Source organism: Schistocerca nitens, chromosome 9 (genome assembly GCF_023898315.1).
Source record: "Schistocerca nitens isolate TAMUIC-IGC-003100 chromosome 9, iqSchNite1.1, whole genome shotgun sequence".
Taxonomy (NCBI): domain Eukaryota; kingdom Metazoa; phylum Arthropoda; class Insecta; order Orthoptera; family Acrididae; genus Schistocerca; species Schistocerca nitens.
Window position 1 is genome coordinate 141,454,238 of NC_064622.1, and position 26,850 is coordinate 141,481,087.

General features: G+C 45.5%; 1 protein-coding gene across 1 annotated transcript in view; it reads right to left on the reverse strand.

Moving 5' to 3' along the window:
* The window catches only part of LOC126202969 (UDP-glycosyltransferase UGT5-like), a 135,083-nt gene that overhangs the window by 40,696 nt on the left and 67,537 nt on the right, over nt 1–26,850 (reverse strand). The window contains exon 4 of the mRNA XM_049937111.1: nt 11,172–11,394. Coding sequence (XP_049793068.1) covers nt 11,172–11,394 — 223 coding nt within the window. The remainder of the gene's footprint in view (nt 1–11,171; nt 11,395–26,850) is intronic.

Consider the following 26,850-nt stretch of genomic DNA (forward strand, 5'->3'; position numbering starts at 1 on the left):
TCAGGAACCACACGTTTGTCTGGCCTCTCAACAGATCCCCCTCCGTTGTGGTTGCACCTTCGGTACGGCTATCTGTATCGTTGAGACATGCAGTCGGTGTCAACGAAATATTTTCGCATTCGGAGAAGAAATTTTGTGATAGAAATTGCGTGAAAAGATTCCGACCCAACAAAAAAGTCTTCGTTTTAATGATGTTTACCCCAAACCCTGTATCACGTCTTTGGCACACTTTTCCCTATTTCTCGATAACACAACGCGGGTTGCTCTTCTTTGAATTTTCTCGATGTACTCCGTTAATTCTATCTGGTAAGGCTTGCAGACCTCGCAAGCAGTACTCCAAAAGAGGACGGATAAGTGTAGTGTGGTGATGGTGGTGGTGAGTTCCATGGGACAAACCGCTGAGGTCATCGGTCCCTAGGCTGGCACACCACTTAAACTTACGTTAAGGAGAAAACACACACACACACACACACACACACACACACACACACACACACACACACACACACACACGCCCACGCCCGAGGGAGGACTCTAACCTCTGCCAGGGCGAGCCGCGGAAACTTTGGCAAGGCGCCTCAAACCGTGTGGCTGCCCCGCGCGGCACAAGTGTAGTGTAGGCAGTCTCCTTAGTAGATCTGCTACATTTTCTAAATGTTCTGCGAATAAAACGCAGTCCTCTCCACAACATTTTTGTGTGGTCTTTGCAATTTAAGGTATTTCTAATTGTAATTACTAGACATTTAGTTGAATTTACGGCCTTCGTAGTTAACTGATTTCAAGAGAACTCTTTTGAATGCCACTTTTGGACGTTTGTCTTGAATAATTCGAAAACTACGGTCTGTAGCGAAAACGTAATCTAGTAAAAAAATTTAACTATATTAAATTTTCTAAAAGAATGTCCTTTTCATTTTTTCTGTAGGAGTAATGTGCGCGTGTAGTGAGCGAGAGAAATTCAAAACCTTGACCCTTGCGTGTGGTATTTGAAAGTTTCATGGGATACATAGAACCCTTAGTAGTGGTACCTTGATCAGCCTGTATATGCTGCGTAGTTAAGTCAATACCTGCCACACCGTACTGTTTCTTCTTGGAAATATTCAACGATTCTGCCACTCTGCTGATTGATTTGCTGACTGGAATCAAAGGACTGCTGTTGGCCCCTTTCAAATTTAAAACCTTTTGTCGTTGTTGTGGTTGTTATCTTCAGGTGGGACACAGCCGTGAAGGAGCTCTCCACGCTGGTGTATCATGTGCAAGTCTCTTCTACTTATGTTAGTCAACCTAGGTCTCCCACACTCCTCCCCATTACCGAAGTTGACTACTCCACGGTGTCTCAGGATGTGTGCTATCGACAGATCCGTTCTTTTAGTTAAATTGTGCTACGCATCTCCTTTCTCCCCAATGCCACGGAATCGTCATTAGTTATATGATCTACCAATTCATCTTCAACATTTTTCTGCAGCACCACATTTCGATAACTTCCATTCTCTTTCTATATGATCTGTTTGTCTTCCACTTTTCATGCATTCCACGCAACACTGCGCTCCAGCCTAATACCTGTAGAAAAGACTTATAACACATTTTTGTTAGATATGAAAATACGTCACTTTTTCGGAAATAGTTTTCTTGCTATTGTCAATCTGCTGTTTTGTAACCCCGCAAACACATAATCCGTTTCTAAATTTTTATGCTTCATCCTTCGGTGTCAGATTGGAGACTGTAAGGTAGCGGGATCGAACCCTTTGAACGCCAGAATATTTCAGTCTGCCCTTACGCTAGCCTTCACCTGGAAGGTATGCCAGGAACGATGTGTGGTGTGGATTCCACGTTAAACTGTACATCCCCTTCACCCGGTAGGATGTCTGTATAGGTAGAGGGCTGGCAGTAAGTGGCGTCCAGTCGAATGCAGTTGCTGATAGGCAGTTGAACATCCACCTTGAGACACTCCCAGCGCATCATGCCATTTACTGACCTGATGTATATATAAATGTCGTTGAACCGGCGCAGCTGTAGTGCCCAGGTCGCGTGTCTGTCGTCTTGAACTGAAGCGCTGATGTCACTGAGGAAGTGGTTAAAGCTCTCGATTCTACTAAATGATCTGATGAATTTCAAATTAGGGATACCAACAGCTTTTTCATTAATAAAAAATAAAGCAGATGAAGTATAGACAGCTAACAAGGAGTTTTGCATATATTTCATTACAAAACGCCTTATTAGCTGTTTACACATTGTCTACTTTGTTATAACAATTAGTCAAAATTCACTTGCATTAACTCTTTAGAAAACATGTTCACACAAAATTATGCACGCTATTATTATATTCTTCTCTGATTTGCACACAGAGTCGCGTTATTTCAATACGATGTATGTGGCTCGCATCCTAGATATTAATTGTAACAGCCAATAACCCGAACCTCACCGCTGCAAACTAACTACACAGCCATAATCACTCGACTTCGTAGCGCATATTTGGCGGGAGCCGAAGGTGCACGAAGTGCTTCGCCTGAATATTATTATACTAAAGCTAAAAATGAGATGTGAAATAACTGGATTTTAACTTGCTAAACATGTAAATGTCGTGTGACCAGGGCCTCCCGTCGGGTAGACCGTTCGCCGAGTGCAAGTCTATGGATTTGCCGCCACTTCGGCGACTTTCGTGTCGATGGGAGTGAAACGGCGATGATTAGGACAACACAACACCCACTCCCTGAGCGGAGAAAAAGCTCCAACCCAGCCGGTAATCGAACCCGAGCCCTTAGGATTGACATTCTGTCGCGCTGACCATTCAGCTGCCGGCCGCGGTGGCCGTGCGGTTCTAGGCGCTGCAGTCCGGAACCGCGGGACTGCTACGGTCGCAGGTTCGAATCCTGCCTCGGGCGTGGATGTGTGTGATGTCCTTAGGTTAGTTACGTTTAAGTAGTTCTAAGTTCTAGGGGACTGATGACCTAAGATGTTAAGTCCCATAGTGCTCAGAGACATTTGAACCATTTTTGAACCATTCAGCTCCCGGGGGCGGAGTTAAACTTTCTACCGAGGATGTTTCAGTGCGGTAGACAATAAAATCTGAATTACGCTTTATCAAATTTTAATAACTGCATCTAACAAATCTGGTGTGTTGGCTCCTGTGTCGACAGCCAGTCAAATCACCATCCTGCTATACTGGCCCAATTTCTCTCGGAAATGGTACTGACTGTAACATCTGTTTTCTTCCTCTCCCAGCATCTCTTACGTCATGTCTCATCTGCTGTAATCTCAGCCAAACTACGAAGTGAATCTTGAGAAGGAATATTATGGCTCCAGAGCCAGAAATATCACAAAATGTAAACAAAATCGTGTTACGTCATTAATTTTAGTAGCGGCAATCCCACTTCAATTGTCACGAATCTAGTCTGGGCGATAGAACGAACTGCAGATAAGTATCCCTAATTTCTCATGAATGTATAATCAAACATATACACTGCAGAGAGTAGATTTTTCATCTTAATCCCAGTGACAGATTTGCGGGTAACATACGTATAACAAAAGCAGCTGTTAACTTTCCGCTCGGCAGTGCGGACTGTGTAACCAGTGCAGCGCTTTTAGTATTATTATTGCACTGGGTTCACGTGTTAAAGGTCACCTCGCATACGGTCAGCACGTGTGCCACGCGCTTCTCAAGGCCGTGATAAGGCCTTCCTGTTGCTCACATGCCACGCTTCAGTGTTCGTGATGTCGCATCTTCACTATGTATGGTGCAATAATATTTTACTCGTGCATTCAGTGGTATATGTGAATACTGCTGGAAAATGTGTCCAGAATAGTAGAAATATGTAAAAAAATTAAAACGTCATGCTTCATGCAGCAATTTTACTGTATGAACAGCGAAAATGCAAGCAATACATTACTTTCTGCGGGTCGTCAACGAGAAAAGAATTCGTAAAGGTTTGAAATTATGCGTAAAGTTCATTTCAAGTCTCCAAGTGCTCTCATTTCCAAACACAGGATGACTGAAGTATGACTGTTCTCGCGTTGTGGACTCATTGCTTCTTCACCCCCACCGCATTGACAGGTGGCTGGTTCCTACCCAGACAGTGATTTTTTTCCAGACAATAAGTGATGTGTGTACCAAGTTTGGTTGAAACTGGTGCAGTGGTTTAGAAGGAGATGTGGAACGTGCACGCGTACATACAAGGAGGTCAGAAACAGCCTGAAAGCTAGTATTGCACAGTAGGTTTGCTGAGAAATAATTGATAAGAAAAAAATGCTGTGTGCTTTGCCGTTCCCCAGCTATACAACATGAAAATTAACCAGTCAGGGCGTTGCACGCCGAAATTCAAGCGGCCCGCCAGATACGATTACTGTCGTTTGTTATAATAAAGTATATCATAGAGCGCGAGACTGCTCGGCCTTTGTTGGGACTTCGATCCTTACCATCTCCCCATGTCCAATATCGCTCTCTTCTTCGGTTTTAGGAAACCAACCGAAGAATACATTATACAACACCTTGTCTGGAAGATCGCTTGAATTTGCGCGCGCAAAAGCCTGATTGGTTAAATTCAGTGCCAATAGACTCGGAAACAGCATAACGTATGGAACCTACCCTGGAACACCTTTCCAACTTTTTCAGGTTGTTTCTGACCAACGGTATGTAATAAAATATCCCAGAACTTCCAGTATGAAGAAGCTGTCGGCAAGATGAATCCTGCTCACTTATAACAAACGACGACGTGCTGCCAGTTCCCAGCACTTCTTTGTTGAATATATTCAAGGTCCATCAAGTCACGTTGTGTAAACTTCCAACTTGAAATTATGGGATAATCAAAGCAGTGGATCCTCCTCTGTGAAAGTGCTGAAAAGAAGAATAGTGAACTATGACCATGGAATTCAGGGCAATAATTTGTTGAGGATTGCTGAACCTTATCTATATCGACTGCCTCTAAGAGAGAAACACAAATCGGTATTGTGATTTGATTATGAGAGAAATTTTACTTCTCACGAAATGTGAGTGAATTTGATGAGGATAAAGTTTTATTTAGCCAGAACAGTGAGGTCGTTTGCACAACTACAGTTTAAAGAGAGAAAACTATTGGGTTTGAGGGCCGTTCTGCAGATTTGGTCTCTGTACATTCTTTGAAATGCGTCAGTCCATTCTCGTCTGACTTGTCCCATTTTTATTTCATTTCTGTCATTCAATATTCGCTTCTGAAACAGCCTTCTATCGAGTAAAAATATCGATGATGATTATGAACAGCCCCAGTGAGTGCAATGATTAAGCCATCAATTCCCATTTTAAAATTCTGTCCACATTGGATAGCTGTTGCATGTTCTAGCTGCAAGTCTGGGATCCTTAATGAGATGAGGAAGGCACAGGCGAATGTCAGTGACTACAGGCTACCCACTGGGAGATCACATCCATTTCAAAAGACACCCATTCACATCCCAACTGGTCCACCGACCCAATCACCTGTGTGTGGCCACTGGAGACTGCTTGGTGGACCCTACCAGCATGAACTGAGGGAGTGGGTTAGCAGGTAGCGGCCGAGGCTAGCAGGCTAAAGTCCACCAGTCAAACAGACAGACCCTGACCGTGTACAAGACCACGGAACCATCAGCCACACACAGGCCAATGGCTCAGAGTAGATATGCTCAGTTGACGGGTTGTATATATGGGCCATAAAGAAGTGCTGGCATCCCCTCCCTTCTCCTGAGCGGCTTTCTCCTCCTACTCCCCCTCCCTCTCCCTCTCTTGTGCTCCCCTTCAGTGTTCCTGCACTCCCTCCTGCCTTGTCTTCCCTCTTCATCTCCTGCCCCAGCTGTTTTCTGCCTCTTGGTGCACCCGCTGACGCCCCTACTCTTTTCATCCCGCCCCCTCCACTGCTGCCCCTTGCTCTCCCTTCCTTATCCATCCTCTCTGGCCTCTCCCTCGGCAGGTTCCACCTCGCAGTTTTATTCTTCATCGTGTGTGTTCGAAGTGGGTTTAAAGTGTGTTGTTCTGGAGTGTTTTTACTGTGGCCAACTTTTAACCTAAGCATGTGACTTCAGTGTCTTTTTTGTGTTCTACAACTCGTCAACTGTGTTTTTTAACGTAATGTCAACTTTTTAAATTGTCCCCCACGAACGTCTCCATGTGTCTTTTTACCTCCGTTATCACCCCTTACTCTGTTTTATGTCCCCCTTTTTTATCACCTTACATGTAAAATTTTATTCTTGTATTAGTTGTCATGTCACTCGGCTGAAGATCGGCGGATAGTGCCGCTGACAGCCCTCTCCTGCCCATATGGGGCAGGGGAATGAAACTACAATAAAGAAGAAAAAAAAAGTGCTGGCAAGGGCTGATGGGCCACAGGCTGTGCAGACAGCCCGCCGTCTGCTTTGTTTACGCCAGCTACCTAGCCACAGGCAGTCACAAACTACTACTCTGTGTATGGTGGACACACAGCATGAGTGTCCATCAGCTCCACCTTAAAATGCTGGTACAATGAGCTGTGGTGGAAACTTGGCCCAGTACTGAATACTGCTCATTTTTACAAGCCAAAGCTACAGGGTGACAGTTATTGAACTATGTGAAATAAAATCTTCATAATTTGAATGTTTTGGGTTGGGACGTTCAAACTGCATGGTTGGCTGCAGGGCATGATGGGAATTAGTATGCGCTGTATGGTTCAGTTTAGTGACGAACCCCACTTTAATCTGCATGGGTTTGTCAGTAACCAAAATTGGCACATTTGAAAGGGGGTGGGGGCTGAGAATCTGCCTTTTGTGATTGAGGAGTCTTGTCACCCTCAACGGGTGACTGTGTGATGTGCAATATCCAGTCACAGAATAATTGGTGTGATATTCATTGATGGCTCAGTGACTACTGAATGGTATGTGAAGACTTTGGAAGATGATTTCATCCGCATTATCGATAGTGACCCTGATTTCGACAAGATATGGTTCATGGAAGATGGAGCTCGACCCCCTAGAAGCAGGAGAGTGATGTCCTGGAGCAGCACTTTTGCGACCGCATTCTGGCTCTGGAGTACCCAGAGGCCACTGACACGGACCTCGATTGGCCGCCATATTCTCCGTATCTGACACATGCGACTCCTTTTTGTGGGGCTATATTAAAGATACGATGTACAGCAACACCCGCAAAACTATTGCTGAGCTGAAAACAGCCATTCAGTAGGTCTCAGGATATCGACATTCAGGAGGTATCGATGTACCGACACTTCAGCGGGTCATGCAGAGTTTCGCTATTCGTCTGTGCCACATAATCGCCAACGATGGTAGCTGTATCGAACATGTCATAACCTAAATCTGAGTATCTGTAGAAGTTTTCATGTTGAATGGAGTGTGTTCACGCCGTATCTTGTAACTAATTTACCTTTTTTTAAATATACACTCCTGGAAATGGAAAAAAGAACACATTGACACCGGTGTGTCAGACCCACCATACTTGCTCCGGACACTGCGAGAGGGCTGTACAAGCAATGATCACACGCACGGCACAGCGGACACACCAGGAACCGCGGTGTTGGCCGTCGAATGGCGCTAGCTGCGCAGCATTTGTGCACCGCCGCCGTCAGTGTCAGCCAGTTTGCCGTGGCATACGGAGCTCCATCGCAGTCTTTAACACTGGTAGCATGCCGCGACAGCGTGGACGTGAACCGTATGTTCAGTTGACGGACTTTGAACGAGGGCGTATAGTGGGCATGCGGGAGGCCGGGTGGACGTACCGCCGAATTGCTCAACACGTGGGGCGTGAGGTCTCCACAGTACATCGATGTTGTCGCCAGTGGCCGGCGGAAGGTGCACGTGCCCGTCGACCTGGGACCGGACCGCAGCGACGCACGGATGCACGCCAAGACCGTAGGATCCTACGCAGTGCCGTAGGGGACCGCACCGCCACTTCCCAGCAAATTAGGGACACCGTTGCTCCTGGGGTATCGGCGAGGACCATTCGCAACCGTCTCCATGAAGCTAGGCTACGGTCCCGCACACCGTTAGGCCGTCTTCCGCTCACGCCCCAACATCGTGCAGCCCGCCCCCAGTGGCGTCGCGACAGGCGTGAATGGAGGGACGAATGGAGACGTGTCGTCTTCAGCGATGAGAGTCGCTTCTGCCTTGGTGCCAATCATGGTCGTATGCGTGTTTGGCGCCGTGCAGGTGAGCGCCACAATCAGGACTGCATACGACCGAGGCACACAGGGCCAACACCCGGCATCATGGTGTGGGGAGCGATCTCCTACACTGACCGTACACCACTGGTGATCGTCGAGGGGACACTGAATAGTGCACGGTACATCCAAACCGTCATCGAACCCATCGTTCTACCATTCCTAGACCGGCAAGGGAACTTGCTGTTCCAACAGGACAATGCACGTCCGCATGTATCCCGTGCCACCCAACGTGCTCTAGAAGGTGTAAGTCAACTACCCTGGCCAGCAAGATCTTCGGATCTGTCCCCCATTGAGCATGTTTGGGACTGGATGAAGCGTCGTCTCACGCGGTCTGCACGTCCAGCACGAACGCTGGTCCAACTGAGGCGCCAGATGGAAATGGCATGGCAAGCCGTTCCACAGGACTACATCCAGCATCTCTACGATCGTCTCCATGGGAGAATAGCAGCCTGCAATGCTGCGAAAGGTGGATATACACTGTACTAGTGCCGACATTGTGCATGCTCTGTTGCCTGTGTCTATGTGCCTGTGGTTCTGTCAGTGTGATCATGTGATGTATCTGACCCCAGGAATGTGTCAATAAAGTTTCCCCTTCCTGGGACAATGAATTCACGGTGTTCTTATTTCAATTTCCAGGAGTGTAGTTCAATCATTATCGCCCTGTATCTGATCAGAGCACTGCTCTATAGTTTTGTTTGTTATTGCCGACAGCCGTCTTAGAAGTCAGGAGTCTGGGGTGCAACTCTCAGATACAGATCTGTCTGTTTAGTAGGAAGAGAAATTGCCGAGTTCGTTTTAGAATTTTTTTTCTCTTTGTGGCAGGGAGGTGCCAACAACAATAAGCGTTCTCCATGTAGGGAAACAGTTTCTCATGTCATAGAAAATGCGGAAAAGAGCTCCTCCGGCTGTCCCTTAAAGAACTACCCGACAGTAACAAATAGCAGGGTGGTTTTTAAGAATTACAGACACGGAAGAACTGAGGATAGGCTGTAATAAAAATATCTTTGGAGAATGGGAATTTTGCTTCATATTTTAAGAACAGTTTTCGAGGAAACACAAGCCACTGGCTGGTTGATAAAACTTTTCCTAGGAAGGCAGTTTAACAGTTCTGTTACGAACATTTTCGTTGGCCACATTTTGACGGAGCTTCATCACTGGGAAAGGATAATTAACGTGAACTTCGAGGAGTGCAGACAGGGGACAGCTCTGCAAGGGCCCTCTGGTTTGATAGCTCTGGCGGAGCATCCAGGACAGCTCTGTGAGAACATGGGGGGGGGGTTCTACACCGACTTTTGTCACTCTTGTTGGAGACAGGGCTACTTTTAAGGGAGGAGATATATCCAAGGGGGCAATCTGTCTGCAGCCGTCCACAATACTACAGCCTGCAGTTTAAATCCTGTTCAGAGTCTATACAGCACAGGTGACCGTGAAGGGGAGTTGTCAGTCGTTTAGCAGGTGTTTAGTTTGGACTAAGCTAGATTGAGAGCTATTGGTATTTTTAATTAGGGGTTGCAGGCCTCGATTATGACTCAGTTATGATAGCTGCATGGCGTTCTATTTTTTTTCTGACAAATTTGAAACTGGCTTCTTTTTACCATGGTCTTTGTCAAGTGAATATATCATTAGCTTAGATAGCTCATTATCCATAAAGGTTGGTTGTTTTATTTGCTGTGTGTACCATGACTTTCGGTATAATTTTGTCTGAAACTTCGTCGGGTGGTTGTGGGGGAGGAGATCAGACAGCGAGGTCATCGGTCTCATCGGATTAGGGAAGGAAGTCGGCATTGCCCTTTCAAAGGAACCATCCCGGCATTTGCCTGGAGCGATTTAGGGAAATCACGGAAACACTAAATCAGGATGGCCGGAAGAGGGATTGAACCGAAGTGCTCCCGAATGCGAGTCCAGTGTGCTAACCACTGCGCCACCTCGCTCGGTCTGGAACTTCGTATTGTTGAAACTTCCTGACAGATTGAAACTGTGTGCCGGACCGAGACTCTAACTCGGGACGGACCTTTGCCTTTCGCGAGCAAGTGCTCTACCAACTGAACTACCCAAGCACGACTCACGACCCGTCATCACAGCTTCAATTCTGCCAGTACCTAGTCTCCTACCTTCCAAACTTCACAGGAGTTGTTCTGCGAAGAGGCTGTGGCTTAGCCATGGCTGTGGCTTAGCCATCTTCCAGGAGTTATGGTTCTGCAGGTTCGCAGAAGAGCTTCTGTGAAGTTTGAAAGGTAGGAGATGATGTACTGGCAGAATTTAAGCTGTGAGGACGGGTCGTGAGTCGTGCTTGGGTAGCTCAGTTGGTGGAGCACTTGCCCGCGAAAGGCAAAAGTCCCGAGTTCGAGTCTCGGTCCCGCACACAGTTTTAATCTATAAGGAAGTTTCATATCAGCACACTTCGCTGTAGAGTGATAATCTCATTCTTCGTATTATTTATTGGACACACATTTTATAATGAAATGCAGTCAGTGTGGACCGATATTTTATTTTAGTAGATTGAAGGAACCCCCCCCCCCCCTGTTATTGAGATCATTAATGCTTTTTTAAACAACTAACATACAGGACTCATTTTTCGGAGCCACCCTTTTCATGTCCTTATTCCACTGCGCAACAATTTCATTGCCGCATATGAGTTCGAGTGATCTGCCTCTCAAGAGGTCCAACTGATGCAAATCGTTGTGACTGCAGGAACCTGTGTCCAGATCGTTTGGCGTCGTTCAGGTTTTTCTTTGCGAACTAGAAGAAAAACTGAATTAAATGTATGCTAGTAATCTGTTTCCTTTTTTCAGTATATGTCGTTTTCTCCAGATCCTTGTGTGATCTGTGAAAATGTTCACAAATTTTACAGTCACAGGAAAATTTGAAGCGAAATCAATCGCTTTAAAGTGACAAGCTTTCAATATTCCAGAGGAATGCTGCCTAAGTAAATCAGACCTGTACAGTCATTTCCTTCTGAGTTTTTAGTTTTATACTCTATAAGACCTCTTGTTGTAGCATCTTAGCAACCTTCCGAAATGTACTTACCGAGTATGTCAGCCTGCGGCAGCCACTTGGAAATCATGACATTGTCCGGCTTTCCAGGCAGATTGTCGTCTTCGAACTTCCAAAGGACCCTCTGCTTAATGCGGGAGAAGACCTCAATGAAAGCCTTTTTGGCCTGCGGCCTCAGGTCGGTGCCTTTGATGTAGCTGCCCAGGCTGAAGTATATCACCCCGTCTGGAGCTTCATCGAGGAACTTTTGCAGGTCCTGTAGGAAAAAAATTACGGTAAATATGTAGTTATAAAATCGCATAATGTGTTCTAAATTCAATAGTTTGGGCGATAAAAGATGTTGTGATATAGAAGACAAACGAAAGTGGTTAGGTATAATTTGTAATGTAGAACAAGACAGAGAAATGAGGATATGGGGCAAAAATTAAACATTTTATCTGATTTATGAAATAATGAATTACAGGGACAAATGAAAAGAGCATATAACAAGAACAGGATCATAAAGTATCTGTTGAACAATAAGCCGAAACACAGAAGATAGGAGGTCCGTCTACGTCTACATCCACATGCTCATCAACATCCATACACTGCAAGCCATCTTACGATCCGTGGTGGAAGGTACTTCTCGTAATACTGTCATTTTGCTCCTACCGTGCTCGATTCGTAAGTGAAATGTGCGAAGAAATTGTCTGTAACCTCTCTATTAGCTCTAATTCCTCACATTTTCTCGTCGTCGTCGTCGTCGTCATTTCGCGAGACGAGTGTGGGAGAAAGTAATATGTTGCCCGATTCTTCTTTGCATGTTCGTTCTAAGAATTTCAACAGGGATGCTCTCAATTATCTGCAGCGTGACTACACCGAAATGCCCTATTCTTAGAGGATGCTTAAAAATAGTAAATCTTTGTTTCAGATTGATTGATAATAGTAATACTACTAATATTTAAGTGTATTAAGCAAGGTGAGAAACGATCACGAATTCATACTGTATGTGGTCATCAGTTCGCAAAAGCTGCCAGTCGGATGACAGTAGTCAGGGTTATTTCCAGGTGCTTATGAATGAACGTCAACCAGCTCATCCTGGGTTCGGGAACAGCATCCACAACGGAGCTGCGTTTTTGCTGCTGGAATGTTTTACAGGACTGTGAACAAATAACTTTAAACTAAGCCTGCTGATTATCTTTTAGTCTCTTGAGCTACAAAGCTGCTAACTGCCTGTAGGAATTGAAGTAAATACATAAAACGAGATTTCTATTAAGGAAACAGAAAAAATGGTGGTAAAAATTACTAATTTCCTACAAATTTTGAGGTTAAGTATGGTTATTAGTAAACTCTAAAATAGAGTTAATTTATCATCTCATTTAAGGAGAAACTAAATGTAACAGAATATGCTAGTTGGAACATATGTACAGTAACTAAATCACAAGCGCCGATTTACTAAAAATTAGATTATGATATGACAATGACAGCTTCTGAGAAATCTCAAAACTGCATGATTCTTTGCGTTGAAGTTCAGGGGTTATCTATTCTTTCGCAGTATCTGTGAAGCATAAATGCTGATTTGCTACGAAATAAGTTACGTATCCAAAACACCTGCTGCTACGGTCGCAAGTTGGAATCCTGCCTCGGGCATGGATGTGTGCGGTGTCCTTAGGTCAGTTAGGTTTAAGGAGTTCTAAGTCTAGGTGACTGATCACCTCAGATGTTAAGTCCCATAGTGCTTAGAGCCATTCGAACCATTTGAACAAATCTCGTAGGTGCAGTCTCACGCGAAGGAAAATTCTGTAGTCGGCTTTTATATGTAAATAAACGTGCGGATTGCTGGTGCACGCACAAGTGTTTCGGAGAACACCGTCTACCGTACGCTGTTGAACAGGTAGCTCTGCAGCAGACCACCCCTACGTGTTCACGTGTTGACCCAACGACATCGTCAATCAGGATTGCAGTGTGCACGGAACCATCGGGATTCGACCGTCGATCAATGGAAACGTGTTGGCTCTTCGGGTGAAACACATTTTTCCTACACTACGTCATGGTCGTCTCCACAAAGGCTGTCAACGAGGTGAACCACGACTCGAAACGCGCAATGCACCACGGTCGCTAGTTGGTGGGAGCAGCATTCTGCTATGGGAGACATTTTCCTGCGCTTGGATGGGACCTGTGGTGGTAATCGAAGACACGCTGACAGCTGTGAACCACCTGTGCCGCACCCCACTTGAGGTCTTCCCCAAAGGCGATGTCACCTTTCAGCAGCCAGAACCGCGCTACCGTGGTTTGGGGAGTATTATAGTGAACTCTCGTTGATGGCTCGGCGACCACATTCGCTTGATGTAAATCCTGTGAAACCCATCTGGATCGCTATTGGGGCCATCACCGGGTCGTTATTTACGTGAATTACATGACCTGTGCTTAGACATCGAATGCCACATATACCTGCACAAACCTACCAACACACTGTCGGATCGCCGATACGCAGAGTCAGTGATGTATATCGTTTCAGAGACGGACAGTCAAGCTGGTGGTCATCATTTTTTAGCTCATCAGTGTATTGTCTGACGTGGTTGGTTTCAGTTAAGACTTAATTAGCAATCTCAGGTTTCTAAATGAAAGAACTCAATCGGCAGACATACTGTCTGCCGCGATCGATATTGGTTAAAAACTTAATTAGCAGTCTCTGGGCTTTAGACATGTGATTGGGAACTATTTTGACGATAATTACGGCCGGCCACTGTGACCGAGCGGTTGTCCCACACGGTAGCTCAGCGTGTTCGGTCAGAGGGCTGCTCGCTCTCTGTAATAAAAAAACTGAATGAGGGAATCAACGATCAACTTTATCAGATGTCTTGTGACGTCCGCCGAGGCCAAACGCAACGAGCAATACCGAACAAAAATGAAAAAAAAAAGCGGTTCTAGGCGTTTCCGTCCGGAACCGCGCTGCTGCTACGGTCGCAGGTTCGAATCCTGCCTCGGGCATGGATGTGTGTTACGTCCTTAGGTTAGTTAGATTTAAGTGGTTTTAAGTCTAGGAGGCTGATGAATTCAGATGTTAAGTCCCATAATGCTTAGAGCCATTTCAACCATTTGATAATAATTACGCAAACATGCAGTTCATTATTTTGCTTGTTCTCTGTGAAAGTGCAAAGAACAGAAATTGTTTGTGGTTTATGAAATGGACTACAATTGTAGCTTCTCGTACTCTGCTAATAAAAAACGAGGGGCGTCCCATTTAAACAAACCAGTTCAAAATTTAACTATTCATATAATACCAGCTCCTCGCTAACGCTTTATTACAACCTCAAGATAACGGATTCACAACCCAGGTGCCGTTTTATGCGCAGGGGACAGCAATTACAGAAAACTGTAGGTTGCTGAAGACTGTTCATAACTTACGCATTCCACTCAGGGCGGTGGAAGCAAATAGACAACTCGAGTGTACTGAAATCTTAGTACAAATGAGATCAGTGACACGTCATCTGTTGTAACACAGAGGAGATATGAAGGAAGGAAACTTTCGAGCGAAGGGGTTTACAATAAAAACGTAAATCACTCTCGATATGTCTTTCACTTACCGTAACCTCACATCCGTGGAGCTTGTTTCAATTACTTTTGTACTGAATCATTTGTTAATTGTTAGGTCTCTTCTGTGTAACTGTGCCACCCAAAATGGAAACAAAAAGCAGAGAGCAAAGCTCGTCTGACAGCCCACGGTTAAGCTGAGCTGAAGCTTTCCAAACGCAAGCAGGGAGACGGTTAGCAAAAAAGCAAAGATTACAAGAGAGAATAATTAAATCGCTAAAAGGAAAGTAGGAACTGTCCGTTCAGAACGACCAGCTGGGCTATCAAGCCATCGCAGTAAGACCAAATTTTAGTGAAAAAAATTGGAGAAAATAAAGATTAGTCTGTAACAAAGAGTAGAGAACTCGAGAAACAACTTGAGCGAATGCAGCAGCAAATCTTTGCCCCTCCAGCAGCAGATAAAGAAACGCAGGTCGATCGTGAGGTAACAAGACCGGTAGAAGTAGATTTCAGTGTTAAGTATCCGTTGAGGAGGACGGGACCAATACGTATGTCCTCCTCACTGGCTGTAGTCCGCCGAACGCGGTCAGTGACGCATATAGCCAAACAAGCAGTTTAGGCGCATTATTAGAGAGAATAACAGACTTTGCGGTGGAGCAGAGAGAAGCAAAACGGGAATTAACACTGCTACGCCAACATGTAAGCCAACACTTTTCTGGCAGTTGCTTTTCAGGTTAAGTGGGCTCCTCCAGATCCCTGCACGAAGCAGTACGGGTATCTATCCTCTGGGAATTACGTCCACTTACCAGATGTTAAATGTGTGTGAATGCCTAAGAGATCAAACTGCTGAGGTCATCGGTCCCTAGACTTACACGCTACTTAAACTAATCATCTTGGGGTTGAAGCTCTTTTCTTCCGTGTTTGCTTTAACAATACGTATGTTTTTGGATGAGTCCACCCTTAGCAAAAGAATTGTTTTTTAACCCAAACATGTTTCACTGCAGTTGCAGCATCTTCAGTGGGCTTTTATTTTTCATCTGTTAGAGAGTGTTCTTTGCTGTTTGTATACATGTAGCTATTAGTTTTTAAATCGTAATTACAGATATTTAAAAAAACACTTAAATTACGGCTTCATACCTTTTTACCACATGGTGTGCTTTTTCTGATGTGTTGTTTTTCTACATTGACCGATTTGTTCCACAGTTTGTGGCTTAAACAATTTATCTACATTAAGGTGTAAGTGATTGCTGATGACAAAATGTGGAACAGAACGGTCACTGTAGAAACACAACACATCAGAAAAACCACACCATGTGGTAAAAAGGTATGAATTCGTAAATTATGTGTTTTTCAAATATCTTTAGTTACGATTTAAAAACTAATAGCTACATGTATACAAACAGCAAAGAACACACTATCTTTAACACATGAAAAATAGAAGCGCACTGAAGATGCTGCAACTGCTGTGAAACATGTTTGGGTTAAAAAACGAAATTGTGTTTCGCTAAAGACCGACTCTATTCAAAAACATACGTAATGAAACTAGATTAACCTAACTTACGCTAACAACAACAAAACAACAACAGCAACAAAACACACACACACACACACACACACACACACACACACACACACACACACACACACACACACACACACACGCCCGAGGGAGGACTAGAACCTCCGAACCTCCGGTGGGAGCGGCTGCGCAGTCTGTAACATGGCGCCTCAAACCGTATGGCCACTCCGCGCGGCACACTTATCAGACACAGTTACTTAACTTGCAGTGTATAACCTATCTTTTACTTCCCTATGGTTGCTATAAGAGATCTTTGCAGTTTATATTACACCAGTTATTTCTTAAACTTGAATTTGGCCGTTACGGAGAAGTAGATTTTAACTATTATCATCCGATACTGTTTAGTGCACTTTCGCATATTTTACTGGCACTTTACTCAAGTGAGTTAATTCAAATTGCTCTTTCCTTTGGAATCCAACCAATTTCACCAAAACGCCCGGCAGTGTGGTTTCCCGAGCACCCTTTACGTGTTTTTGTGGAGTAAGACACGATAAAGTTTGTAAACACGAATACTGAAGAGAAATTAGTACAAATGGTAAGTACATACTGAGTACACATATCGCCGTGATAAACACCTTCGCGCCGAAAGTTCTGAAGTTACAGCCACTTAGTGAAAGCAAGAGGAAATACTTTTAACATTTTGTGACATTGCATTTGGTTATGAATTGGTCATTCGCGTGATCCAACCTGATACGCGTATCGGAGTCACTTCATAGCTATTTAAATTTGACGGCCGTTCAAGTACACGAGACTCCATCGAGTAGAGGCGAAGCTTACTCTTCCCGTTACCTCCATCCTGCGGCTCACGCTCACAGCTGTTTCCTCTCGTGGACGTCAGCTGAGCCAACGAACTCTTGCCCCCTTCCCTTCCACCCTCACCGGCCGCTGCACATGAGAGCTGCTATGACGTCAAGCTGCCACAGCTGACTTTGTGAGATACTGCGCTATTCAGTGACCAGCTGATAGTGCCTTCACTAGAAATTCTATTCGCGGAGCGGACCCAAGAAACAAATTCGTACACAGCAAACCAAGAGGAGTTTACAAACCTCTCTGGTAGACTTCTCATTCGAAAAGGCCCCTCCTCGACTGGTAGATTCGTTAAAGCAATAAAACCGCCCTTAATTAGTCTTCACAATGAAGTTTGTCGATAATCCTGGAAACTTCTGCTGCGAGTGGTAAGGAAATTAACCGACAGGCAGAGTCGAATACAGACGAACATCAGAGAGGCATTGCTCCTCCCCTGTCGTAATACGAGGTGTGGCTAGAAAGAAACCGGACTAGTACTGGTGAAACAATAAAACGAATGCAATAAGGCTGAAAGTCGCGTGGCCTGTCACGTGACTCTCGCTCCGCCTACTGCTCGAGCTTCATCTGCCTCCTGCACTCAGTCTGCCCGTGACGTCTGTTTTAAGTAGTTGACGTTTTGTCTGTGCGTCGGAAAATGTTGAGTGTACAGAAAGAACAGCGTGTTAACATCAAATTTTGTTTCAAACTAGGAAAATCTGCAAGTGAAACGTTTGTAATGTTACAACAAGTGTACGGCGATGATTGTTTATCGCGAACACAAGTGTTTGAGTGGTTTAAACGATTTAAAGATGGCCGCGAAGACACCAGTGATGACACTCGCACTGGCAGACCATTGTCAGCAAAAACTGATGCAAACATTGAAAAAATCGGTAAACTTGTTCGACAAGATCGCCGTTTAACAATCAGAGCAGTATCTGAGTTAACAGGAGTTGACAAGGAAAGTGTTAGGCAGATTCTTCATGAAAGTTTCAACATGAACAAAGTGTGTTCAAAAATGGTTCCAAAGTGTCTCACAATTGAACAGAAGGAACGCCGAAGAATGATTTGTTCTGACATCCTGGAAAACAATGAAAGTGATCCCACCTTCTTACAAAATGTTATTACTTGCGATGAATCGTGGTTTTTTACTTACGATCCCGAAACTAAACGCCAATCGATGCATTGGAAAACTCCTGGTTCTCCACGACAAAAAAAAGCACGAATGTCAAAATCGAAATTCAAGGCAATGATAATTTTTTTTTTGACATCAAAGGGATTGTGCACATTGATTGGGTACCAGAGGGACAAACAGTGAATCAGCATTACTACATTAGCGTCCTGGCTACCCTACGTGAGCGAGTACGGAGAAAACGGAACGATTTGTGGAGAAAAAAGTCATGGATCCTTCACCAAGACAATGCCCCAGCTCACAGTGCGTTGTCAGTGAAGACGTTTTTGGCAAAACACAACATTCCCATCTTAGATCATCCACCCTACTCGCCTGATTTGGTCCCCTGTGACTTTTTTCTTTTCCCTAAAGTCAAGTCAGCTTTGAAAGGAAGTAGATTTGAGACTGTTGAAGCAGTAAAAGAAAAAGCGACGGAAGTAATGTATGGACTTACCGAAAATGATCTGCAGCATTGCTATGAACAGTGGAAAATTCGTATGGAGCGGTGTAGAGACCGAGGAGGAGAGTACATTGAAGGAGATAACATGAAATTGTAAATAATTGTAAATAAATGTTTTTTCCAGCATCAGTCCGGTTTTTTTCTAGCCGCACCTCGTATCTGACAAACATTCGTCTCCTGAAGCTTTAGAATACTGTGTCCGTCGTCCCTGTGACCTCGATCACATCAGTATCCTCCGATACCGATTCAGTGTTAAGCAGCGCGAATCAACCTCTTAATGCTTGGAACAGCCGCTGGGCTCTACTGTATGTGTCTGTAGAGGTACCACATTTTGGGGGATGATATCTAGGCAAGGCCTCCACCTTTGTACAACCACCCTTTTGAGATGTAGACTGAGGTGACGAAAATCGTGGGGCAGCGACGTAAATTTGTTCAGATTGCGATAATATCGAATACACAAGGTACAAAAGGGCAAGGCATTGATGGAACTGTCATTTGTACTCAGATGTGAATGGAATTTACAGACTTCGAACGCAGAATGGCAGCTCGAGCTAGACATTGGGCACTCCATATCGGAAATCGTTAGGGAATTCCATATTCCGAGATCCACAGTGTCAAGAGAGTGCCGAGAATACAAAATTTGAGGCATCACCTCTCACAATGGACAACACAGTGGCCGACGGCCTTCACTTTACCACAGAAAGCAGTGGCGTTTGTGTAGAGTTGCCAGTGCTAACAGACAAGTAACAGTGCTTGAAATTACCTCAAATCAATGCGGCACGTACGGCGAATGTATCTCTTAGGACAATGCGGAGAAATTTGGCGTTAATAGCCTATGACAGCAGACGACCGACGCGAGTAGCTTTGGTAACATCATGACGTCGCCTACGGCCCTCTCCTGGGCTCGTGACCATTTCGCTTGGACCCTAGACGACTGGGAAACCGTGGAATGGTCGGCAAGTCCCGACTTAAGTTGGTAAGAGCTGATGGTAGGGTTTGAGTGTGGCGCAGAACCCACGCAGCTACACACCTGAATTGTCGACAAGGCACTGTGCAAGCTGGCGGTGGCTCCCTAATGGAGTGGGCTGTGTTTGCATGAAATGCACTGGATTATCTGGTCCAACCGAACCGATCATTGAATAGAAATGATTATGTTTGGCTACCTGGAGACCATTTTCAGCCATTGATCGACTTCATGTTTCCAAATAACGATGGTATTTTGGTGGATGATGATGCATTGTGTCAGCAGGCCACAACTGTTCGCAATTGGTTTTAAGAACAATCTGGACAATTCGAACGAATAATTTCGTCACTCATATCGCCCGACATGAATCCCATCTAACATTTATGATACATAATTGAGAGCCAGTTCGTACACAAAATCCTGCACCGGCTAAAGAGGCAGTATCGCTCAATATTCCTGCAGGAGACTTCTAACGACTTATTGGATGTATGCTACTTCGAGTTGCAAAAGGAGGTCCGACACGATATTAGGAGGTACCCCTTGACTTTCTGACACCTCAGTGTAAAACCCGTTAAGGTACATCCTATGCAAGATTATCACGTCATTATTAAAGCCACTGGCTTGTTTGTTTTGTGGTCCTTGAACGTTGAATGTCCGAATGGTTTAAGACTCGTACCATATGATGCCACAAATCTGCCAACTGTGTCTCTCTGCTTTCCGCATTGTAAATACCTCATTTATCTAGAGACATTAGCGAAGGTGCAGTGAAAAATTACAACCGCTGGTACAGTACCTCCGGACCACCTCTACACCGTTCCGGTAAGTTATTTAGCTTTAAAACTGTGTCCATCCCTACTAACCTAAAACTCGTTTCTGGAAGAACGCCTATCGCCTATTGACCTGGCCCCTACCACACTTTCGGCATCTGATCCTGTGCAAAGCAGATAACCTACGTAAGGCACCATACGCAGATCTTGAGACGCTGTTGATTAAAAGTGAAATTACGTTTCAGACTTACACAAAAAAAAAATCCTTTGAAAATCTATGTGACCCATGACGCTAAGTGTCTTTAAACCTAACCATACCTGCGAACCGCTGTTTCGGTTGCTTCTGCACGTTTTTGCGTTTGTGCAGATGCTGACGTATTCCCTCCTCGTTAATGCCGTCAAGTACGGCCTGGAAGCCGGCGTCTTGCCTTTTAATGTTCAGGTAGTTTTATCTCAAAGAGAAACTGGTAAGCAGTTCAGCGAACCACTGAAAGAAGCGCCGGCCGAAGTGGCCGTGCGGTTAAAGGCACTACAGTCTGGAACCGCAAGACCGCTACGGTCGCAGGTTCGAATCCTGCCTCGGGCATGGATGTTTGTGATGTCCTTAGGTTAGTTAGGTTTAACTAGTTCTAAGTTCTAGGGGACTAATGACCTCAGCAGTTGAGTCCCATAGTGCTCAGAGCCATTTGAACCATTTTTTGAACTGAAAGAAGTGAGTGTAAGAACCTCAGCCAGTAGGCCGTTTTACCACCTAGAGTGTATGTATGTATCCGAGGCATGTACCCTCCCTTAAATTACTACGCAGCTGTAAGGAAAAACTAATGAACCTTTGTGACTGATAGGTAATATAACAACTTCATTAATGTACTAACGTCAATATACCTACACTACTGGCCATTAAAATTGCGACACCACGAAGATGACGTGCTACAGACGCGAAATTTAACCGACAGTAAGAAGATGCTGTGATATGGAAATGATTAGCTTTTCAGAGCATTCACACAAGGTTGGCGCCGGTAGCGACACAACGTGCTGAAATTAAGAAAGTTTCCAACAGATTTCTCATACACAAACAGCGGTTGACCGGCGTTGCCTGGTGAAACGTTGTTGTGATGCGTCGTGTGAGGAGGAGAAATGCGTACCATCACGTTTCCAACTTTGATAAAGGTCGGATTGGAGCGTATCGCGATTGCGGTTTATCGTATCGCGACATTGCTGCTCGCATTGGTCGAGATCCAATGACTGTTACCAGAATATGGAATCGACGGGGTTCAGGAGGGTAATACGGAACACCGTGCTGGATCCCTAACAGCCTCGTATCACTAGCAATCGAGATGACAGGCATCTTATCCGCATGGCTGTAACGGATCGTGCAGCCACGTCTCGATCCCTGAGTCAACAGATGGGGATGTTTGCAAGACAACCATCCGCACGAACAGATGGACGACGTTAGCAGCAGTATGAACTATCACCTCGGAGACTATGGCTGCCGTTACCCTTGACGCTGCATCACAGACGGGAGCGCCTGCGATGGTGCACTCAACGACGAATCTGGGTGCATGAATGGCAAAACGTCATTTTTTCGGATGAATCCAGATTTTGGTTACAGCATCATGACGGTCGCAACCGCGTTTGACGACATCGCGGTGAATGCACATTGGAAGTGTGTATTCGTCATCGCCATACTGGCGTATCACCTAGCGTGATGGTACGGGGTGCCAATGGTTACACGTCTCGGTCACCTCTTGTTCGCATTGACGGCACTTTGAACACTGGACGTTACATTTCAGATGTGTGAGGACCCGTGGCTCTACCCTTGATTCGATCCCTGCTATACCCTACATTTCTGCAGAATAATTCACGACCGCATGTTGCAGGTCCTGTACGGGCCTTTCTAGATACAGAAAATGTTCGACTGCTGCCATGGCCAACACATTCTCCAGATCTCTCACCAATTGAAAACGTCTGGTCAATGTTGCTCGTCACAATACGCCAGTCACTACTGTTGATGAACTGTGGTATCGTGTTGAAGCTGCATGGGCAGCTGTACCTGTACACGCCATCCAAGCTCTGTTTGACTCAATGCCCAGGCGTATCAAGGCCGTTATTACGGCCAGAGGTGGTTGTTCTGGATACTGATTTCTCAGGATCTATGCACCCAAATTGCGTGAAAATGTAATCACATGTTAGTTCTAGTATAATACACTCCTGGAAATGGAAAAAAGAACACATTGACACCGGTGTGTCAGACCCACCATACTTGCTCCGGACACTGCGAGAGGGCTGTACAAGCAATGATCACACGCACGGCACAGCGGACACACCAGGAACCGCGGTGTTGGCCGTCGAATGACGCTAGCTGCGCAGCATTTGTGCACCGCCACCGTCAGTGTCAGCCAGTTTGCCGTGCCATACGGAGCTCCATCGCAGTCTTTAACACTGGTAGCATGCCGCGACAGCGTGGACGTGAACCGTATGTGCAGTTGACGGACTTTGAGCGAGGGCGTATAGTGGGCATGCGGGAGGCCGGGTGGACGTACCGCCGAATTGCTCAACACGTAGGGCGTGAGGTCTCCACAGTACATCGATGTTGTCGCCAGTGGTCGGCGGAAGGTGCACGTGCCCGTCGACCTGGGACCGGACCGCAGCGACGCACGGATGCACGCCAAGACCGTAGGATCCTACGCAGTGCCGTAGGGGACCGCACCGCCACTTCCCAGCAAATTAGGGACACTGTTGCTCCTGGGGTATCGGCGAGGACCATTCGCAACCGTCTCCATGAAGCTGGGCTACGGTCCCGCACACCGTTAGGCCGTCTTCCGCTCACGCCCCAACATCGTGCTGCCCGCCTCCAGTGGTGTCGCGACAGGCGTGAATGGAGGGACGAATGGAGACGTGTCGTCTTCAGCGATGAGAGTCGCTTCTGCCTTGGTGCCAATGATGGTCGTATGCGTGTTTGGCGCCGTGCAGGTGAGCGCCACAATCAGGACTGCATACGACCGAGGCACACAGGGCCAACACCCGGCATCATGGTGTGGGGAGCGATCTCCTACACTGGCCGTACACCACTGGTGATCGTCGAGGGGACACTGAATAGTGCACGGTACATCCAAACCGTCATCGAACCCATCGTTCTACCATTCCTAGACCGGCAAGGGAACTTGCTGTTCCAACAGGACAATGCACGTCCGCATGTATCCCGTGCCACCCAACGTGCTCTAGAAGGTGTAAGTCAACTACCCTGGCCAGCAAGATCTCCGGATCTGTCCCCCATTGAGCATGTTTGGGACTGGATGAAGCGTCGTCTCACGCGGTCTGCACGTCCAGCACGAACGCTGGTCCAACTGAGGCGCCAGGTGGAAATGGCATGGCAAGCCGTTCCACAGGACTACATCCAGCATCTCTACGATCGTCTCCATGGGAGAATAGCAGCCTGCATTGCTGCGAAAGGTGGATATACACTGTACTAGTACCGACATTGTGCATGCTCTGTTGCCTGTGTCTATGTGCCTGTGGTTCTGTCAGTGTGATTATGTGATGTATCTGACCCCAGGAATGTGTCAATAAAGTTTCCCCTTCCTGGGACAATGAATTCACGGTGTTCTTATTTCAATTTCCAGGAGTGTATATTTGTCCAATGAATACACGTCTATCATCTGCATTTCTTCTTGGTATAGCAATTTTAATGGCCTGTGGTGTATATTGAACGTTAAGAAGAGTATGAGAGTATAATTTAGTACCAAATTTCCGGAAAGAAATTAGTACACCTGGAAAGACCACGTCGATTTTGATCCGATGACAAATGCCCCCTGGGGTATATTAGGTTTACTGTTAATGATTTCAACGTCTTCATGCAAGAGGTAGCGTAATGACATGTCTACCGGAGTGCCATCTGTGTCTATACTTTAATAGGGAACGCTCAAAACCAGAAGGCTCAGTGCGGTGCAAACCTGAGTTCGAAGCAGGTAAACATGCTAAGGAGACGCACTCGTGCTTCCTACAGCCAAGTGAGCGAGTTTGAAAGGGGTCAAAATGTAGCCTTGTGAGTGGTGAGATGGTCCTTCCGTAGAACTGCCACGTAAGTCAGACGTGCTGTGCCGGTTATTCCACGGTGCTAGTATCAGTGGTCACGTGAACATTTTCACACCTATAGACGAGGCTCTGAGCGTTCACGTAGTGCAGACGCTTCCCAGGATCGTCGTACTTTAAGGGCAGGGGACCATCATGTCTTTGAATACAAGTGTCATTTCTGTTCGTCTCATTGCGTATTCCTTTCAGTTACCTTTTGTACCATACTGTACCAGTTCTTTCTGTGTATGGTCCAAGTTTAATAGAGTAATGTTACTTTACAATGACACGCATGCGGCCAGTACTTTCGTTCTGATGTTTTGCACACCATAGCATTAGTGCAAAGTAGATAGTCAATCATAAAATCCATGTGAGACGAAGAGGCGGCATGGCTTTCAAAACAGCTCGAAGGGATACGTTGAAGAGAACACTTTTGAAGGGAACGCTACGTTCTACTGATAATATAAAGATATTTGGAGGATTTCAGTCCATCTTTTCCTCAATACAACAAAAGGAAATTTACTATCATCTCCTTTTGTCGGAGAGAAGATTTTTCGGCCTGACAGCTAAGTATTGCGATAGTCAGTATCCGAATTGTGACAAGAATAGCTGTGAAGGGATGGATCACTGGTTTCTGGAAAAGGCTTCCAACACTGACATTGAGATCAAGTGCGAAGGATGTGCAGTGTGGACCCACAAAGAGTTGGCAGCTATTAGTGAGCACGAAAGTGAGTCTGGGTGCGAGAACTGTGCCTAAAATGTTTCGAATCACTACTTTTTCTCGGTAGTAATAATGATTTTTTCTTAAAAAACATGATGCTTATTATTTTATTATGTAATATACTATTACGTAATTAATTTTTTACTCTAAGCGGGATAATTTGTATTGTAAAGAAGTTATTTTTTCTCTGAATATGCTTTTTCAAAGTTACAACTTGTTTTCTCAGTTTATTTAACCCGTTTTCGCTATGTGGTCGTTTTGCCTCAACCCCGTTGGGCACAATGGGGACTTGAGTGTTTTTCGGATTATTGATCTTTTGTGCAGCGAGAATGAAAAAATTCAGCCAGGCAGGAGAATAGTCGGACTGTACAGAGACCATGATTTTGGAATTTCTAGACAGACTGCAACTTAGCTAAAAACATCGTCAAATCCTAGGGTAGTCGTCATGCCTGCCTTTGCTGTACTTGTCAGGGGTGTAGTTTGGTACGGAAAGCATCGGGGGTAGCCACCTGGTCTTATGCACCTTGCCGCAGTTCGTGCTGCTCTCTCTGCCGGAGGTTCGAGTTCTCCCTCGGGTGTGTGTGTGTGTGTGTGTGTGTGTGTGTGTGTGTGTGTGTGTGTGGTCAATAGCGTAAGTTAAAGTTAGATTAAGTAGTGTGTAAGCCTAGGGACCGATAACGTCAGCAGTTTGGTCGAATAGGAACTTATCACCACCATCATGTGTGGAAATGAAACGTGGACGATAAATAGCGCAGACAAGATGGGAGTAGAAATTTTGAAATTTGTAGCTATGGAAGAAAATGGAAGATTACATATGTATATAAGGTTAATATAATGATGATGATGATGTTCGGTTTGTGGGGCGCTCAACTGCGTGGTTATCAGCGCCCGTACAATTTCCCAACCTTTGCTCAGTCCAATTTCGCCACTTTCGTGGATGATGATGAAATGATGAGGACAACACAAACACCCAGTCATCTCGAGGCAGGTGAAAATCCCTGACCCCGCCGGGAATCGAACCCGGGACCCCGTGCTCGGGAAGCGAGAACGCTACCGCGAGACCACGAGCGGCGGACAAGGTTAATATAAGGTAACGAATGAATTGATGACAACTTCACTAAATGAAGGGTCCGTTTGACAACACATCCTGAGGCATCTAGCAATCGTCAATTTGGTAACAGAAGTGTGTTAGGTAGAAAGACACCAAAGCTTGTATGTAGTAAACAGTTTAAAGTGCCATGGTTAACACAGAATTGAAGAGACTAGTAGCGAGACTCAAATTGGTTCAAATGGCTCTGAGCACTATGGGACTTGACATCTTAGGTCGTCAGTACCCTAGAACTTAGAACTACTTAAACCTAACTAACCTAAGGACATCACACACATCCATGCCCGAGGCAGGATTCGAACCTGCGACCGTAGTAGTCCCGCGGTTCCGGACTGAAGCGCCTAGAACCGCTCGGCCACCGCAACCGGCGTAACGAGACTCCATTAGACCAGAACTAGAGACGAAGACGAAGACGTTAAAGGGAAATGAGTAAAAACTGCAACCAGCGCTTACTATTACTATCGATAGTCAGCTCAACAGTGCCTCACAGCATGTATACGCAACGCCATGATCAGGATACTCCAAGCGGCACTATGCCTCTCACATGTAACCAGCAACTAGCCGTACATTACATGTAG